This window comes from Phoca vitulina, unplaced genomic scaffold (assembly GCF_004348235.1).
Source record: "Phoca vitulina isolate PV1807 unplaced genomic scaffold, GSC_HSeal_1.0 scaffold6, whole genome shotgun sequence".
Classification (NCBI taxonomy): Eukaryota; Metazoa; Chordata; class Mammalia; order Carnivora; family Phocidae; genus Phoca; species Phoca vitulina.
This window is the reverse complement of record NW_022589709.1, coordinates 61,391,641-61,411,501: the sequence shown is the minus strand read 5'-3', so window position 1 is coordinate 61,411,501 and position 19,861 is coordinate 61,391,641. Positions and strand designations below refer to the sequence as shown.

Below are 19,861 nucleotides of genomic sequence, written 5' to 3'. Positions count from 1 at the left end.
TAAGATCACTAAGCACTATTGTAAACTGTTCTTTCTATGTAAACCTGTCTTGGTTGGTTTATATGTAGATGCTGTACATCTAAATAGGGGATATATGGGGCGCCTGGGTGGCTCAGTCCTTAAGCGTCTGCCTTCGGCTCAGGTCATGATCCCAGGGTGCTGGGATGGAGCCCCGCATCGGGCTCCCTGCTCAGCGGGAAGCCTGCTTCTCCTTTTCCCACTCCCCCTGCTTGTGTTCCCTCTCTCGCTGTTACTCTGTCAAATAAATAAATAAAATCTTAAAAAAAAAAAAAATATAGGGGATATATGTTGAAAAGGTGGTAATAGAATAATTGTTTGATTTATGCATTCTCTTGTCATGGAATTTCTGAATGGAAAAGAAAATAGATTGGTATTGATACCTGAACTATGAGATTATTTGAAATCTGTGTTAATGAAGGTTCCATAAGAAGAGACAGAAAAAAATAATTCAGTGGGTCAGTTTCCCGGGGGAAAAAAGGAGGAAGCTCTTTTAGGAGGCTGAGTGTCGTGTTCAGAAATAGTTCTAATGAAAATTAGTGGGAATCAGTAAAGGGATATGAAGAACCATTTTGATGTATTATTCTAGAGCAAAATCAAAATGTCACAGTTCAGATCGGGGAACATTATTGTGCCTTGGAGATCATATGAAGATTTCACCAAACATGTTAGAGAATTGACAAGATAATGAGATAGTTTTAAATTACCTAAATAATGTGAATTGGCTGTGAAATGGTAGTAGCTAAAGCATGGAGACATATGCCTTCCAGTCAGTGCAGCGGGAAGCTGGGAAACTTGGGTTCTAATCTAAACCTTGTGTGGCCAGTTGTGCCACTAATCAGTGATGTGCTCATAGCCAGTAAGATCAGGAGGTCTCTGAATTCTGTTCCCGTATCACCCTTTTTTGAGGTCTTGATTTCTGAGTTCTGTAGCAGTGATCACTGTCTGTAACAGCAGCAACCCTTATGAACCCTGTAAACAGAAAGGCTGAACTTTGTTGTTCTGGATACTGGGTTTAGATTTATTGTTTGTTGTAGATGCTTTAGTTTACCTCAGCTTTCACAATAGGAGAAAAACAATTTATTTTATTCTGTCACTTTTATTTAGTGTAATTTACTAAAAATTTTATCTTTGAGATTTTAATAAATATTTTTGTCTGCTTTGGATATTTCTGGAATAGAGGACAAAATTAATTAATGTTCTGATCTTACCACCTTGTAGTTTTTCCTCTAAATTTTATTTTGATGTTGATGAGTTCTTCCAAACTATAGCGGAGGGAAAAGTTCCCCTTGACTTTTTTGGGGTCTCTAACTGGGTCTGAAAATTAAACTGACAAAGTCAAGATTAACAGGAGAAAAGCATGTAAATTTAATGTTAAGTTTTATCTGACATGGGAGCCCTCAAAAGGAAGTGAAGAACCAAAGGGGATTGTTAAACTTCTGTGTGTGTGTGTGTGTGTGTGTATTTAAAGATTTTATTTAGTTATTTGAGAGAGAGCATGCGCAAGAGAGCACAAGCTAGGTGGGGAGTGAGGGGAGGTAGCAGAGGGTGAAGCAGATTCCCCGCAGAGCAGGGAGCCCGATGTGGGACCTGATCCCAGGACCCTGGGACCATGACCTGAGCCAAATGTAGATGCTTAACCGACTGAGCCACCTGGGTGCCCCAAACCTGTGTGTTTTTATGCTAGGTTTGAGGCAGAGTGGAAAGTCGTGGAAAGATAGGGTAGGGCACAGGGTATGAGATAAATGTAGCAAACAGGGAAATTTTGCAAGCCTCATTGTTTGGATACTTCTCAGAGTTTCTTTGTCTTCGGAAATAAGGATGCTCCTTTTCTCCCACTACAGTGGAGGGCACCTCTCACATGAAGTTTTTATGACCTTATTCAGGGGTGAAGGGCAGGTGGTATGAGGGTGGCTGGAGGGGAGGGATCAGAGAGAGTCCTTCACACTTCTGCCTTTGTCTCAGATTCCTTCAGTTTTGAATATTCTCTATGTCATGGTGCTATGTTTTGGGATAGGGTGTCCTGAACCCCATCATAACTCTAAGCTGTATGACACAATTGAAAAATCCTTCATTATGTTTTGTTATTGAAAACACTAAACACAGGGGCGCCTGGGTGGCTTAGTTGGTTAAGCGACTGCCTTCGGCTCAGGTCATGATCCTGGAGTCCCGGGATCGAGTCCCGCATCGGGCTCCCTGCTGAGCAGGGAGTCTGCTTCTCCCTCTGACCCTCTCCCCTCTCATGCTCTCTATCTCATTCTCTCTCAAATAAATAAATAAAATCTTTAAAAAAAAAAAGAAAACACTAAACACAAATGGACTTGAGAAACCTAGCTCTTATTCCATCTTTACCTCTAATTCATTTTTTTAAGATTTTATTTATTTATTCATGAGAGAGAGAGGGAGGCAGAGGGAGAAGCAGGCTCCCCAAGGAGCAGGGAGCCCGATGCAGGACCGAATCCCAGGACCCTGGGATCATGACCTGAACCGAAGGCAGACGCTTAACCATCTAAGCCACCCAGGCGCCCTTTACCTCTAATTCATGTCATTTCTCTGTCATGGGGGTTTTTTGGTGGTGATTTTCTAATTTCTTCTTTCCATAACTACAACAGTAGTTGGCCACAAAGGATAGTTGTGAAAATTGTAAATCATTTTGATAAAGATCTGTTATCTAGTATGCACCTCTGATTTTTTATTATCATAGAAAGTGCTGGGTATTTTACCAAATATTTAATATGGAAATAATTCATATTATCTGAAATAATTGTCTTGATGTAAAAGATGCTTTAATAACAAGAGGGAGTTACTATGCAATTATATATTATCATTACTGATATTTTAAGTATATTATCAGAGTATTAGTAATAATAATCAAAGTCAGAATTAGCCTAAGCATTGAGCTTTTCTGAAAAGTAATGACTAAACAACATATAATATAAACAATTTATAGTTAACTCTTTAAATCATTACCCTTCAATATTACAGTATACACAGGTGGATTTTTATTTAAAAGATTCATACTATTTCAGATGTATATATGTTGAAAAGTCATTAAAGGGTCCTGATGAGGTTTTGGAATATAGGTGAGGTTCAGTGGGGTGGAGTCCGGAGCCGAAGACTAAGAAAGAATTCTTGAGATGTCTTTGGTGCAAAATAGTGGTTTATTTAAAGCACGGGGGGCGGGGGGAGAGACAGGACCCGTGGGCAGAAAGAGCTACTGCACCGGGGTTGTGATGGGTGACTGATTATATACTATGGGGTTGGGGGAGGTAAGGAAAGAGGGAGGTAGGTTTCCGAGAAAGAACTTTCATATGCTAAAGAAGACTCACAGGATCCTGGAGGCCTTGCCATTGTCAAGTTAAGGCTGTTTACCCCTCTAGTAAGGCATTACATGAAGATAGTTGGGAACTTCCTGGAGGAACATTACACTGTGCCCCCTTCAAGGATCTGTCGATGGGCTGCAGGTTATAAAGACATTTAATTGTATTTACATTCCCTTCTGGAAGCTACTGCTAAGGCTTTTGTAAGTAAACTGAGGGAGACTCAGGTCTTGCAGGATGGTCATCTCTACAAGTTAACTATTTGTTTTTCCTTTAGGGCAGCCAGGAGTGCCTGAGAAATGTCACATATATCCCATGGCGGGGGGTGGTTGTGGGGTGTCAGCTTCTGCTTTGTCCTCAGCTTGCCTTCTGTGCCTTCATCAAGTCCCTTTCACTCTCCCCAACTTTTCTTGCCAAAGGTAATCTTTGCCAGTAATTTGGGTGCAACTATATATCATTTTACAGTGCAAGGCATATACCTTAATAAATTAAGGTGCTAGTTGGTGATATTCAATATTTTTTATATCCAAAATTCTCTTCGAAAAGTTAAAAAGGAAGAGCAGAGAGGTTAGTGTAACAACATTCGTGTTCACCATTCTAAATTTCTTGTTTTTGCTACCTTTTTTTTAAGGACTAAAACAAAGTTAAAGTCTGTAATGTGTATTCAAAGCAATGTAAATATTATATGCATTTAAGACCCAAATTATATTACTCTGTTTATCTTTTATTTCACCTTTTTCTATTCAATATCTATCTGTTGGCTGATGGCTACAGTTTGTTCATTCTGAATATTTAAATTTTTCACATTTCCTTTTAAAAAATACTTTTTAAATTATCAGATGTTTAGGTATGTGTGTTAGGAACACTCAAATTAACTGCTTTCTGAAAAAAATAAGTTCCTGAGATTTCCTTTCAACAATACTTTAGAAACACAGATAAAATTACTTCCTGTCTCTCAGTTTCCTGTATCCATGGCAACCTCTGTTTTACACACTGACTGTGGAGGAACCAATGTGAAGAGTGGTGTTTCCTGAGCAAACTGTGACTAAAAAAAAGGAAGAAAAAAAAAAAAGTGGAGGGGTGGAGGTCAACAGTGCCACAGAAAGAAATGGAGTTTAGAAATGTCGCTCTTCAGATTTAGAAAGAAAACCTTTACTTGAATCAGCCGAGTGTCAATAATATGAATTTCCTGGTTTGGTAAGATTATTTATTTAAATATGAACTTTTAACTGAAATGAAAAATAATTTGCTTTTGTGAAAAGCTATAGTTTAGAGTTTAATTGCTCTTTTGTAGTGAATTTGTACTTTCATAAATTATAATGTTATTTAATTGATACTTTAATTTGGTAAAGGGACATATTATATCCAAAGACCATTATCCTTACCTCATCATTTGTCACTTTTGTTATTGTCAATTGTAATATTTTAAATTAGCTTTAGCAAACATATTATTTTGCAGTTCATTAAATTTGAATTACCATTTTGTCAAGCAGTGGGTTAATGGCCTGGAGGTGTTAATTCTAGAACACATTCCAAACTCATTATATAATATTATGCTATCACCATAGGACAATTGATGATATTTAGTATTGTTGGCTGATACTAATAAAAATAAAAGAATATGGGATTTTTAGTATTATAGCACTTTAATTTTGAGAACTTATTGATGATTTAAAGTTTTACCTTCTTTTTTTATAGCCAATTCTGATATGAACAGAAAAACCAAGAACAGGGCTATGTGTGGATTACATTTTTCTCTGCCTTGCCTACGACTTTTTCTACTTGTTACCTGTTATCTTCTATTCTTATTCCATAAAGAGGTTCTTGGATGTTCGTCTGTTTGCCATCTCTACACTGGGAGACATATTAACTGCCGTAACTTAGGCCTTTCAAGGATTCCTAAGAATTTTCCTGAAAGTACAGTTTTTCTGTATCTGACTGGAAACAACATATCTTACATAAATGAGGGTGAATTAACAGGACTTCATTCTCTTGTAGCGTTGTATTTGGATAATTCTCGCATTGTGTATGTATATCCAAAAGCCTTTGTTCAGCTGAGGCATCTGTATTTTCTATATCTAAATAATAATTTTATAAAACGCTTGGATCCTGGACTATTTGAGGGACTTTCCAATCTTCGTACTTTATGTTTACAGTCTAATCAAGTAGCTTTTGTTCCAAGAGGAGTATTTAATGATTTAGTTTCAGTTCAGTACTTAAACCTACAAAGGAATCGCCTCACTGTCCTGGGGAGTGGTACCTTTTTTGGTATGATTGCTCTTCGGATACTTGATTTATCAAACAATAAAATTTTGAGGATATCAGACTTAGGCTTTCAACATCTTGGACAGCTGGATTGTTTGTATCTAGAAGGTAATAATTTAACAAAAGTACCGTCAAATGCTTTTGAAGTACTTAAGAGCCTTAAAAGACTTTCTTTGTCTCATAACCATATTGAAGCAATACAGCCCTTTGCATTTAAAGGACTTGTCAACTTGGAGTATCTCCTCCTGAAAAATTCAAGAATTCAAAATGTTGCTAGGGATGGGTTTAGTGGAATGAATAATCTTAAACATTTGATCTTAAGTCATAATAATTTAGAAAATTTAAATTCTGACACATTTAGCTTGTTAAAGAATTTAATTTACCTTAAGTTAGATAGAAACAGAATAATCAGCATTGATAATGATACGTTTGAAAATATGGGAGCATCTTTGAAGATCCTTAATCTGTCATTTAATAATCTTACAGACTTACATCCAAGGGTCCTTAAGCCATTGTCTTCACTGACTCATCTCCAGGCAAATTCTAATCCTTGGGAATGTAACTGCAAACTCTTGGGCCTTCGCGACTGGCTAGCATCTTCAGCCATTACGTTAAACATCTATTGTCAGAATCCCCCATCCATGCGCGGCAGAGCATTACATTATATTAAGTGGACTGACTTTACAAATTGTGTTACATCTTCGACAAATGTATCCAGAGCTTGGGCTATAAAATCTCTTCATATTCATCACAAGACTACTGCGTTAATGATGGCCTGGCATAAAGTAACCACAAATGGGAAACATTTGGAAAATACTGAGAGCGTTACTTTCTGGGAACGAAGTCGTACTTCACCTGCCAGTAGATTTTTTCAAGAGAATACCTTTGGTAATCCATTAGAGGCTACTGCAGTGTTACCTGTGCAAATACAGCTTACTTCTTCTGTTAACTTGAACTTGGAAAAAAACAGTGCTCTACCGATTGATGATGCTTCGGTGTCAGGGAAAACGTCTCTCATTTGTACACAAGAAGTTGAAAAGTTGAATGAGGCTTTTGACATTTTGCTAGCTTTTTTTATCTTAGCTTGTGTTTTAATCATTTTTTTGATCTACAAAGTTGTTCAATTTAAACAAAAACTAAAGGCACCCGAAAACTCAGGGGAAAATAGACTTGAATACTACAGCTTTTATCAGTCAGCGAGGTATAATGTAACTGCCTCAATTTGTAACACTTCCCCACATTCTTTAGAAAGCCCTGGTTTGGAGCAGATGCAACTTCACAAACAAATTGTTCCTGGAAGTGAGGCACAGGTGATTCTCTTTGAACATTCTGCTTTATAATTCAACTTAATGTTAGTTACAGGAAAACGTCAGTGCCATGGACGAATTCAACTGAAGCTTCCTTAAAGAATTATAAACTTTATTTGGAAATACAATGAATTATATGAGCTTAGCATTAATAAATACATGTTTTTAATAATTTATGAATACTGTATTCATTCAGCATATATCTTTGATAGGTGCTATATTAAGTAATAATACTAGCTAATGTTTCTGTGTACTAAGCACTATGCTAATAAATACTTCATATATCACGTTTATCCTTAAAAACCTTGTAACTATTTACGTTTTACAGGTAAGGAAACCTAGGGAAAGTGAGCTTAAGAAACTGTGCCAGGTTCTTGCTTGTCATACTTTTTAGGTCTGTCTGACTCCAGGGCGCATGCTTTTAATTTCATGCATTGCTGCTGCGTAGGTGCTTATTGTGAACAACATAGGCATGGCTCCTATTCTTGGTAGAGCTTGAAATCTAGTGGAGACACATGGTTTCCATCTGGGATGGTAAGTATTGCATTTGGAGGTGCTGCTGGGTATAACATAAGTGGAAGTGGTAGGTGGCTTTATGAGAACAGTGACATTGAGACTGGATCGTGAAGGATAAACAGAAATGAAGAGAGCTGAGTAATAGGTAGAGGTAACATCGTATCATAGGAGTCGAAGAAAGAGAAAGAATGCTGCTTTTTATGAAGTAACCATTCAGTATAACCAGAGTTATGAGTGGTAGTGTGAGATCTGCAGCTGGAGAGAGATATCAGATGATGAAGGATATTGTAATTTCATATTTTTCCTTAGGGCAGCAGGGAGCCACGGAAGGATTTTAAATAGTGGAATGACATAATCAGATTTACTGTTTACAGAGTACCTTCTTTCTGGAAGGAGCAACGAGACTAGAGGCAGAGTTAACTGGGTAGGAATTTGAATCACCAATCCAGGGGAGAGGTACCGGAGGCCTGTGCCAGAGTAGTGGCAGAGAGAATGGTTGGATTCTGGAGCTTGGTGATTGGCTAAGGGGTGACAGGTGAGGGATATGTCAAAGATGGTAATTTTTTGGCTTAGGCGGCATTCTCTTGCATTTAATGAGCAAAGAAAGCAAAAGGAGTGGGGATATGTGTAGGGACAAAATAATGAGTTCAATTTTGGATACATTGAATTTGAGATTCACATCTGATCTCCAAGTGGAAATATCCTACAAGTAGAAGATTAGGGGAGAGATCTATCTGGTAAAGGTCAATAACTTGTAACCTTCCATTTGCATAGTACGCCGGAAGTATATGATACTCTCTTAACAATAGCATTGACCATTTGAGTCATGATTTGGGGAGACAGGTAAGTGAGGAAGACTAAGATCAAAGAGCCCCCCAGGAGATGTTAGTAGCCTTGATTGGGAATCTTTAATGTAGATAGATGGTAATTCAAGCCATGGAAACTATGTATTTCTCTATTAGCATAAATTTATACTGTGTAGAATATTGGGCATATAGTAAGTGCCCATGCTTGATCTATTAACAGGGACCTGAGCCACGAATATGTATTAAAAATTTTCCCTCGAGCATTATGTATTTCATGTGCTGTCCTTCCTCTTCCCCCAAATTTCTTTTTTGTTATTAAAAGTTAATACTAGCCGGGGCGCCTGGGTGGTTCAATCGTTAAGCCTCTGCCTTCGGCTCGGGTCCTGGTCCCGGGGTCCTGGGATCGAGCCCCGCATCGGGCTCCCTGCTCTGCGGGAAGCCTGCTTCTCCCTCTCCCACTCCCCCCTGCTTGTGTTCTCGCTGTCGCTGTCTCTCTCACTGTCAAATAAAGAAAGAAAATCTTTTGAGTTTCTTTCTTTATTTGACAGTGAGAGAGACAGCGAGAGAGGGAACACAAGCAGGGGGAGTGGGAGAGGGAGAAGCAGGCTTCCCGCAGAGCAGGGAGCCCGATGCGGGGTTCGATCCCAGGACCCCGGGATCATGACCCGAGCCGAAGGCAGACGCCTAACGACTGAGCCACCCAGGCGCCCAATAAATAAAATCTTTAAAAAAAAAAAGTAAAAATAAAAGTTAATACTTGCCATATGAAATTAGCCTAAAGCAGTCTGGGAGTGTTTAAACCAAGTGCTAATTACTGAGTCTGTGTTGTGGACCTGAAGTAATTATAGGAATGGTTGTGTTGTCTGGTGTACCTTCAGATGGTGCTGCTCAAACTCAGAATCACTGGGGTTGTTAAAATACAGATTGTTGCCCCCCACCCCTCCCAGAGTTCCTTATTCAGTAGGTCTGGAGTGGGGCCTGTTGGGTGTATGTGTGGACAGGTTTGCTGGTAGTGCTGGTCTGGGGAACATGGCTGGAGAGCCACTGCTGTAAGATAATTGAGGAAAAGCAGAAAGGAGCGGAGGAGTGGTTTTGAGATACACTAGAAATTTCGGAGAAATTAAAGCCGCAGCTCCCCCCCACCCCCACCCCAAGAGTTTTCACTGTTCTTTTCCCTGCCTAGTTTAAAGCTTTGTTCTTGGTTGTGATTTTAGAAGAAAACCTGAATACATTTTAAATAAGTCTATTCTTACATAAATTACTTGTTTCATTAGGGATAGGTGTGTGGTGTTTGTTTCACCTTGAAAATGTTTTTAATAATACACTTCTGTTGTTGTATCCACACAACTCCCACAACTCCAATTAAGTTTTTTCTTTAGTTACTAAAAGTACATGCTCTTTGGAAAAAAGAATTCAAACAATACAGAGATACTTAAAATGAAAGGTGAAAACTCTTCTATGTCTCCCTTCCCCACCACCTAGACCACATCCTCTTGAAGATGTTAGAAGCAGCATAGTTGGTTATTTAGAGTTAGGAAATATCCATAAACAAAGTATTTATCTTGACCTTACCAAAAAAACTCCCCCCAAATTCAAAGAAGGTAATTTAGAAATTTTATCAAGATTTTTTTTGTTTTTATGTATAACTTAAAATTGATGATTGATGTAGGCTCAACTAGAAAACTTTAATCTTATTAATATTGTTTTATATATGGAGTTACAGTTGTACATGGTGGTATTCATTAGGTACTCATTCCAGTTTCTGTCAGCAGCTTTTCCTTTTATTTTTTTTTTTTAAAGATTTTATTTATTTATTTGACAGAGAGAGACACAGCGAGAGAGGGAACACAAGCAGGGGGAGTGGGGGAGGGAGAAGCAGGCTTCCCACGGAGCAGGGAGCCCGATGCGGGGCTCGATCCCAGGACCCTGGGATCATGACCTGAGCCGAAGGCAGACGCTTAACGACTGAGCCACCCAGGCGCCCCAGCAGCTTTTCCTTTTAAAAATATTAGCTCATGGGCGCCTGAGTGGCTCAGTCGTTAAGCGCCCATGTAGGCTCAGGTCATGATCCCAGGGTCCTGGGATCGAGCCCCTGCATTGGGCTCCCTGCTCTGCGGGAAGCCTGCTTCTCCCTCTCCCACTCCCCCCTGCTTGTGTTCCCTCTCTTGCTGTCTCTCTCTCTGTCAAATAAATAAAATCTTTAAAAAAAAAAAATATTAGCTCACATGACACTGTTGTTTGATACTTGCACCATTTAAAAAACTTAAGGTAAAATTGATTTGAAGTGATAATATACATAGATATTTTTAGCAGTATAATTTGTGCATATGATTGTTTCACATTTTAGGCAGCCCCACCTCAAACAAACAGGAAAGTTAAAACTAAGTAATAATATTCTAAATTAATATAGGTGAAGAAACTTTTCTTAAGAGTTCTGTTTCTCTACCATTTACTAAAGTTTTTTGATGAGAACACTCAAGAATAATATGGTTGTGTTTCAGAAGGATAGTTTTATATACAGGTCCATTTTTTCCACTGACTTCTGTAAAAGTTGGGTAAGGTTCCAGGGCATTCCAAAAAAGCTCCTCTCCATCCTCCCCCATAACAAATGAGAAGTATAGAACTCAACTACCATTTATTTATAACATTATACTTTTTAATACATTTAAAATTCCAGTATGGAATTTCAGAAATATGTATCTCACTTCTGGGATAATTGAGAATGTACTCCCAGTTCCCTTCTAGCGTTGGAGTAGAGATGTTTGATGTTAGATTGTCCTTGAGGACTTGAATGGTATAGAGCAGACGCTTTAACAGGAGTCAGCAGGAAATGAGGAATGTCCCAGGTGATGGAGTGGGGGCCTGGGTAAGGTGTCTCATGGGCTTCTGGAGGTGAGGGGCTGCCAGTGCTGATAGCCAGAGACAGAGTGTTGGGGCACGGTAAGGGTGGACATTGTTTGAGAGTGAGGGAATTGTGTAGAATTCACTGGTAGCAGGGAAAGACGATCTTTGGATACCTCCTTGTTCTCCACCAACTTTGTACTCTCAGTGGAGTTCTCGACTTTCTCCTACATAAAGTGCCAGGGTTACACTCTTCCTCTTACCTGTGTCTTGAGTCAGCAAGCATTTTTACTTCATTATCTTACCTGCAACACAATAATAACAGTAAAATATGCCATATTTGTCTTAAAAGGTTGCAAAAATGGGAGAAAAAAAGACTAGGGAACCTTTTACAAGGTTCTGAAAAACAGCTTTAATGCTAGGCCTTCCTACCAAATTGGTCTCACAGGCACTTACCCATGTCCTCGATATAAGGGTCCCACACCTTGACTTGCCTTTGTTACCAGAGTCCTCTTGATCACGTAACACTGTTTTCCAGGGCACGTTCTCTTTATTTTGGTCGGGGCTGTGCGATACACAACACTTCTCCAGGAATATAATTCTGAGCCACGGGTATCTTTTCATGTGACTTTGATGACCAGCACAGTTGGCTTTTTTCGTTTGTCCTCAAGGTATATATTCATGATTACCTTGTAATTATTTACTGTGTAGTTTTATCATCAGCAATACCTAGCATTTACAAATGGTGAGGCCATATTCCCACCCTCATAATTATGAAATCTCTAGTAGGTTCTCTTATATCCCTTTGTAAAAGTCAAGAACCACTCCGTCAAATGACTCCTGTAAGCATTCAAAACAAGCATTGCTGGGGTTTTCAGCCTAACGTTTTTCCCCACACAGTTCTGTACCAGTCATTTATCATCTTTTTCTGGAAACTTAGTGTTGTCATTGGGTATTGTTTCTTGAAGCATAGTCTTTCCCTTAAAAGTCACAGAAGGTGGCGGTTTCTTCTGGATTGTTAAGAGTTTTTCTATCTTAAAGATTATGGGCTTCTTTGTTTTGCTTGTGTGTGTGCAGTCCAAAAATTAATTGAGGGAATAGTTGATACTATTAAAAGCCTTTGTAAAGATTATTGTTGGATGTAAAAAATCCAACTTTCATTTTAAAACAACTTAGTGAATTTCCACTAAGAATTTTTTTTATCCCATTTCCTTGCCAGTATTTGTCAAGGGAACTAGATTTATTAACACTCTTTTCCATGACCATGTAGAAAATTACTGTGTAGAAAGAATATATGTTTCCATCTAAGTGACAAAAGTATTTGCAGCTAGCTAGATCCTGGAAAATATCTGGAGAGGAGAAAAGCTAATTTTAGTGTAAATGTCACCACTTTTGTAGCCTCTGGTGTGGTAGAAAGTCTGGAATAAGACTGATTAGTCAGGGCTTTCTTATTTTGCCTTTTTCTTTCAATAAACTGCTGTTCTTTGTTTAATCCTATTAAACAATATAAGCAGAGAAGTATAGTTAAGAGAATATTTTATTTGGTTGTGGCTTTTAATGCCTAAAGCTTATTATTTTCTTAAATTACCCTAACTTCAGTGACCTCCTATATTTAAGATCCAAGAATGCCAGAGTGATTTCATATATTAATCATTTTTATGTGATATATAAATACTGTAATTGTGGTCTGGTTAGATCAGAGAAAATGCTATTTATTTTTTTCTTGGACCTCCTGTAAAAAACTGTTAAATCATCAATTTTCGATTATAGAAATGTTCAGAAAAAGTAATTGAAAATTTTGTGTTTCTGCATGCCTGTTTTCTTCCCAGGTCCAAGGGGATGAAGATACGATACAAATCTATCAATCCATCACTTAGAAGGTGTTAAAACACATGGTCTATGATGAATATAGATAATTTCTCTGAAAAATAGAGCTATAAAATGCTCACTATAAAGATGTTAGTAAAAATTGGACAGCTAGAAACTAGAGTCCTGCTCATATTCAATGTAATATTTATTGTTTGGGCTGACCAAATGACTGTTAGAAATTTCATTTATTTGTGCCTTTGGGGATTAAAAGTTTTATTTTTCTTTTCAAGGGCTATTTGTTTTCTGAACCCTTGTGGTTAGGTTCATAATGACACAAAAGGATAGAAATAATCTTAAAACCAGCATAGTTTTCAAGTTGGTTCAATAAAAACAAAGATGGATTGATTTTTTTCTTTAGTACTTAGTTTTCAAAAGCAAAGAAAAATCACTCTGCATGAAGTTTCTGCAATTTACAGTCTACAGATACTTTTGTATACCCAGAAAATGCCTTAAAATGCCATAGCTTTAGAAAATACTAAGACAAGATTAAGAACTATAGTTTTACTCATGTGAATTTAACAGAAAAAGAAGTTTACTGAAAACTTTGTGGAATTGTTTAAATGGTCAAATAATAGTACAGTTTTTCAAGCCCTCACCTATTTAATATTTACATATGTGTAACATCACTTATATCACACTTGAAGAACCAAACAAACGGATGTTTATAAAAGCTTGTCTTCTTTCTGTAGTGTGTTTGTAACTTGTGTCTATGTGAATACATTAATATATCTACCAAGTATGTGAAATAAGAAAAGTATTTGTGACAAAGAAAAAGAAGGGAAACGTTCAGGTTACTAGTACTTTTTTCCCTTCAGTTTTACTTTCATTCTCCTCTTTCATCTTCAATGTTAAACTTTCCTTGCATTTTCTGAAATGTTTCAGAAATAGATTCCAACACAGCCACCTTCTGCTCTGTTTTCTGCCTTATGTTTAGTGTAATCAATTGTAATGTTATCTATAATTCAACTATCCATAGTTGTAATTACAAAAAGAGATAAGCACAAATAATATTGCAAAAAGAAAATGAGGGAGGTCAGTTCTTGAGTTGGGGAACATTAATTCCCATGATTATTTATTGAGTGTTCACATTATTCATGTCCTGTGGGACATAAAAAAATAAACATAATACATGGGCTGTGCTTAAAGTTAACTGATAGTCTTAGAGCAGGCGTGTAGGCATGAAAAATTAAAGGACATTAGGAGAAAGAACTAGATGGCACATGAGTTGCATGCTAAATGAGTAGTGCTGACGTTTTATGCTCCTGGAAATTCCAAGGACAGAGTGCTCACGTACAGTGGGTTGGAGTGGCCAGAGAAGGCCTGTGAAGGAAGTGTGAATTAAGGTGAATAGAAAAAGGAGGAAGAGCATTGTGAGGGGCAGGAAGGGAGTAAGCAGATCTGAGTTAGTAGCTATTATATTCGAGAGCTGATGACTTAACTGCCTGAAAGCCATGAAAGGAGGAGTAACTTGAGAAAGGTGGATTTGTTCGAGCTTGTTGAAGTTCTTGATTGCCCCCTGAAAATTCTTAAAGAGAAGGAATGAAATTTAAGAGACTGGAATAGAAAGCATCCATTTGCCTCTTTGAAGCCCTCATTAATGAGGTGAGTAGGATCAGTTGGATCCCATTTAACCTTGTAAAATGAAAATAAATTTATATCAAAATTGGGTGTTTTTTTTTTTTTAGGAGGAGCATCTAACCTAATGTTATCAGTGCAAAGTGGGTTAACTTGCAAATGCTAAGATCTCAAGTGATGGTAGAATGATCAAGATTCTGGGGACCACTGATGAGAATTAGAGAGTGATAATTTGCCAGTGCTTCTTTACCTCCATTTAGGTGACAGATGCTCTCCCTTCAGACAGGTGCCACTTAGTACGTCAGAAATACCCATTAAATGGAGAAAAGTACTTATTCAGGATATCAGACTCTAAAAGAAAAAAAAAGAACATCTCATTTGTTGCTTGTTTTCTTTGTCCTTCCTGCAGATTTTTAGTCCCTAATGGATGGACACTTGGGTTGCTTCCATAATGTTGCAGTTGTAAATAATGCTGCAGTAAACATCTGGGTGCATGTATCTTTTCAAATTAGTGTTTTCATATTCTTCGGGTAAATAGCCAGTAGTGGTAATGGTAATTCCATTTTAATTTTTTGAGGAACCTCCATACTGTTTTCCACAGTGGCTGACCAGTTTGCATTCCCATGAACAGTGCATAAGGATTCTTTTTTCTCCATATCCTTGCCAACACTTGTTTCTTGTGTTTTTGATTTTAGCTGTGCTGATAGATGTGAAGTGATACCTCACTGTAGTTTTGATTTGCATTTCCCTGATGACGAGTGATGTTGAGCATCTTTTCACGTGTCTGTTGGCCATGTCTTTGGAGAAATGTCCATGCATGTCTTGTGCCCATTTTTAATTGGATTCTTTTTTGGTGTTGAGTTGTATAAGTTCTTTATATATTTTGGGTACTAACCCTGTATTGGATATTTCATTTGCAAGTATCTTCTCCCATTCCGTAGGTTGCCTTTTAGTGTTATTGATTGTTTCCTTCACTGTGCAGAAGCTTTTTTTTTTGAGTTTAGTTTTTTAGGTTTTTAGTTTATTATTTTTATGTTTGCTTTTGTTTCTTTTGCATCAGGAGACTTATCTAGAAAAATGTTGCTATAGTCGATGTCAGAGAAATTACTGCCTGTGCTCTCTTCAAGGATTTTTATGGTTTCAGGTCTCACATTTGGGTCCTTAATTCATTTTATTTTTGTGCATGGTGTGAAAAAATGGCCTTGTTTCATGCTTTGTCATGTAGCTGTCCATTTTTCCCATTTACATTTTTTGAAGAGACTGCTCTTTTCACATTGCATATTCTTGGAGGTGGCCATTTTTTAAATCTCCAGAGCTTACCATAATGTCTGACACATTTTATGGACTCATAAAATGTTGACTAAAATGAATGAATGTAACCTTGGTGACCAATTCACCAGGAAGGTTTGGCAAGGGTAATATGACACTCTAATCACTTATTTTTTTGTAAATAAATTGGTATCCTGGTATAAGCTCACGTTTTATTAATACTCATTGAGCCAGTCTTCTGAAATCTGACCTTAGGACTATAACAAAATGTAAAGTTTGGGCTGGAATAATCAATAGTCAGCTTTTTATTTTTTAACCTCTTAAGTTTCGATTTACCTACTGTGCTATGGAAGCTGTATAGAGACTAGCAGGGAGTTCAGCCATTCCTTTCAGGACTCTAGATTGCTGCCTCCTACTTAATATGAACTGTCACTTCTTAGTAAGCACAGGTTTGAGAGGTTAAGAACCAAGTGAGATTTAAAATTACATGGTTTCCCCTGGCTGCCTTTACTTCTTCCACATTATATACCAGATTTGACTGATGTGCACGAGAGGACATTAAAAGATGACACACTGAGAAGAATGCTTATAAAGTGTTAACTCAGAACTCAATATGTAGCACATATGGAAGAGAAAAACGGGCTGTTTTTTATTTAAAAAACAGAACAATGCGGCACCTGGGTGGCTCAGTTGGTTAAGTGTCCTGTCCGACTGTTGATTTCAGCTCAGGTCATGATCTCAGGGTTGTAAGATCCAGCCCCATGTCGAGCTCTGTGCTGGGCGTGGAGTCTGCTTGAGATTCCCACTCTCTCTCTCTCCCCCTCTGCCCTGCCCCACTGTTCTCTTGCTTGCTCTCTTAAAAAACAAAAACAAAAACAAAAACAAACAAAAAAAAACCCCAAAAAACAAAAAAACACCTAATTCTTGTCTTTTGTTTAGAGAGGTAATATATATAAGATTAAGGAGAATGCCTTTTCTCCTCCAAACCTATTTCTATTTCATTTCTGGTTTATAGCTCTCATTTGATTTGTTTCCATTTTAAATGTCTGATCACATTTTAAAGCATTTAATTCAGAAAGATTATATATTATCGGAAAACAAGATTGATTCTTTTTTGTTGTTGTTGTTGTTTTTTTTTTTTTTAAGATTTTATTTATTTATTTGACAGAGAGAGAGAGCACAAGTAGGCAGAGTGACAGGCAGATGGAGAAGGAGAAGCAGGCTTCCCGCTGAGCAGGGAGCCGGATGTGGGGCTCGATCCCAAGACCCCAGGATCATGACCTGAGCTGAAGGCAGCCGCTTAACCGACTGAGCCACCCAGGCGCCCCAACAAGATTGATTCTTAATTTGTAAAAGATAAGGGTTGAGAGAGTATTATGTGACTAAAAAGTGAAGTGATTATTTGATTAATATTCAAAACTTTATAAAAATACCGTGGGTAAAAAAAAATCTATTTTAAAAGCTTCATTTTAAAATGTTATATTTAGGGGCGCCTGGGTGGCTCAGTTGGTTAAGCAACTGCCTTCGGCTCAGGTCATGATCCTGGGGTCCTGGGATCGAGTCCCGTGTCGGGCTCCCTGCTTGGTGGAAAGCCTGCTTCTTCCTCTCCCTCTGCCTGCCACTCCCCCTGCTTGTGTGCGCGCTCTCTCTCTTTCTGTCAAATAAAATCTTTAAAAAAATAAAATGTTATATTTACACATTTGGAGGGAGCATTTTTATAATAACTTTAAAAAGAAAAAAATTTTTAACTTCTTAATGCTTATTTACTTTAAATAAATATGTGTTGTGCATGCTGGGAAGTACAAGCCTTTTTTGGCTTTTTGTTACCCCTATTATTTGGGGGTACTTTCCCCAAACAACTGTAAAGAGTGGAATTGAGGTGCATCTTTTTGTGTTTTTTGTTTTTTGTTTTTTTTTCAAACTTCAGTGCTTTGAAGAGAATTTCTGTGTAACTTCTTTTACTGATCCCAGAACATGGCATGTATACTCCCATTTCTCCTCTTCAGTCCTTCCTTCTCCCTTTTGAGAGTCACCTCTTCCCATCTTCCCATTCAAAGCCAGTTCCTGGACCTTTCTACTCTGGGCTGTAGTCATTTTCCCCTTTTCCACACTTGAAGTCTGTGGTCACCCCCTCTGGTGCAAGCACGGTTTTCCCTGTCTGCTGGAATTTCATCCCCCTCCCATACCTACATCTCTGCTTCTGTTGTCCTTCTATGCAGAATGAGTCACATCCCAATGAAAAACAGTGACTGCACACTGATGGAGGTTGCCTCACTTCCCTTACCCCTACTAGACAGTCACGTGTCCAAGCCCCTCAGCTGGTAGAGCTAGAAATTCCACTGGAGGTCAGGGAGGGAATAGGGCAGGTGAACCCCACTGATCACATGACTGACTTCTCCTCCAAGCCTGGATGGGCATGTACAAGCCGAGCAGAGTTTGGACCTGTATCCTCTGGCCTGTCCCAGTCTGCTTCCATGAGTATCATTTTCCATTCTTTATTCTAATTTTCTTAACACTTCTTATTGTCAGTCATTGACTATTTCTAGCTCTTGGCTTTACATAAATCTCAGGTTCCTGAACTCATTAGATTTCTCTCAGAACTTTCCAAGCTGTATTTTGGTTTCAGCAGTGTCCTCTAAACAAAATCACCATTCATGAGAAAGGGGTGAAGGTAAGCCTTTTGGCAAGAATTGTGTAGTCATTCACTAGTTTACCCTATTCATGCAGCAGCTTGATTATCAAAATCTGTCCTCAGCCTTGAAGGCTCAGTGTGGTGAATGTGCATGTCTGTAGAGTTCAGTATTCTAAAACTGTATCCTTTATTCAGCATATTGCTAATTACTTTTTTCTACTTATGGCAGAGGTAGAACTTTCTACCTTCTTCTCAGAAACATGTGGCAGTGCTGGTAGCATCATCACTGATCAATATGATAATTTGTAGTAAAGCCTATAATCAAGTGAACTGATTGTCAAATATATACCGTTTTCTTTCCCTCTCTTCTACGTTCCCTCCTAATTAACCTTCATCCACCTCGTAGACCGTGGTCACACTCAGATTGCCAGATATGTATCAGGAAGATTGATATTCAGTTTTTTTAGAAAATACACTGTACTCAGAATTCTGTTCCACTGATTCCTTATGAAATTACTGGTTTTCCTAAAAGGGATTGATGCTTGGAGGTGATATGAGTAGAGAAGGCAGCTGTCTGCGTGGATTGTCCCTAAAAAATCCTGACAAAAAGGCCTGGTAAACAGCTGTATTCTGGAGGATTTTTGTCTTTTTCAGCCAATCAAGATCGTTGTTGATAGCTATCTGGGATGCTCCTGTATTAAAAAGGAATTTCAGAACCCGTCTGCCTTAGCAAGCTATAATGGATTAGTGGCAAATTCCTCTGCAGTAGGAAGTGACAATGTCTATATTCCCTCCACGTATCTGTCATACTTCAGTCCAGCCTTCATTTTACTGACAAGGAGACCAACATCTGGAGAACTGAATTAACTTCAGTGGGATCACAGTTAGTGGGTGAAACTTCAGGCACGATTTTGGTTTCCTAGTTTTTCTTCTAGGGTGTTGTTCCCTGAACTGAATAAAGTAGATTGTGTGTGTCTTTCTTGAAAGATTTTTTAGTTCTTATATAAAGGAAATACAGTGACTTAAAAAATATTTACTACTGCAGTAGGATGTTATTAAGATGATACATTAAGATGTATCAGAATATCAACTAGTTATTATTTTGCCCAACTGGTGATTTAGTTGTCTAAAATCTGATCACATTTGAATGTACAGACAAAACATTTGACTTTACAAAGGTGGGAACCTGACCCAAAATATGGTAAGTTGGGTACTTCTTTACTGAACATTTAAAAAAATAATCATCCAGGTTAATGCAGAATGAGAAACATGGTTATGTCTCTTGTAGGAATGATTCTAGAACGTCCCTGGAGATAAGAGTTATAATTTATTCAGTTAGTTTTAAATTCAAAAAGTATAATTTAGTGTTTCAGTGGATGGTTAAGTACTTCCACTTTTTAAAAGTCAGATTCTTGTTAAAGTACACTTACTTAAAACTCCTTA

The 19,861-nt window shown here is 37.9% G+C and overlaps 2 protein-coding genes across 4 annotated transcripts in view; both read left to right on the top strand.

The window, feature by feature from the left end:
- Positions 1-19,861, top strand: part of IPO11 (importin 11) — a 209,479-nt gene that overhangs the window by 147,990 nt on the left and 41,628 nt on the right. Inside the window, exon 28 of one of the 3 annotated variants that reach the window (XM_032404354.1) lies at positions 4,298-4,369. The exons of the other annotated variants lie outside the window; for them this stretch is intronic. Within the exon in view, the coding sequence (XP_032260245.1) occupies positions 4,298-4,355 (58 nt within the window). The 3' untranslated portion in view covers positions 4,356-4,369. Of the gene's footprint in view, positions 1-4,297; positions 4,370-19,861 lie in introns of those variants that run through there. 3 annotated transcript variants of the gene reach the window in all.
- On the top strand, positions 4,448-8,532 carry LRRC70 (leucine rich repeat containing 70). The gene is made up of 2 exons (XM_032404356.1): positions 4,448-4,535; positions 5,037-8,532. The coding sequence occupies exon 2, from the start codon at positions 5,048-5,050 to the stop codon at positions 6,941-6,943; it is 1,896 nt and encodes a 631-aa protein (XP_032260247.1). The 5' UTR covers positions 4,448-4,535; positions 5,037-5,047; the 3' UTR covers positions 6,944-8,532.

Coding starts and splice junctions, on each gene's coding strand:
- LRRC70 (XM_032404356.1), top strand. CDS start 5,048: ATGAACAGAAAAACCAAGAACAGGGCTATGTGTGGATTACATTTTTCT.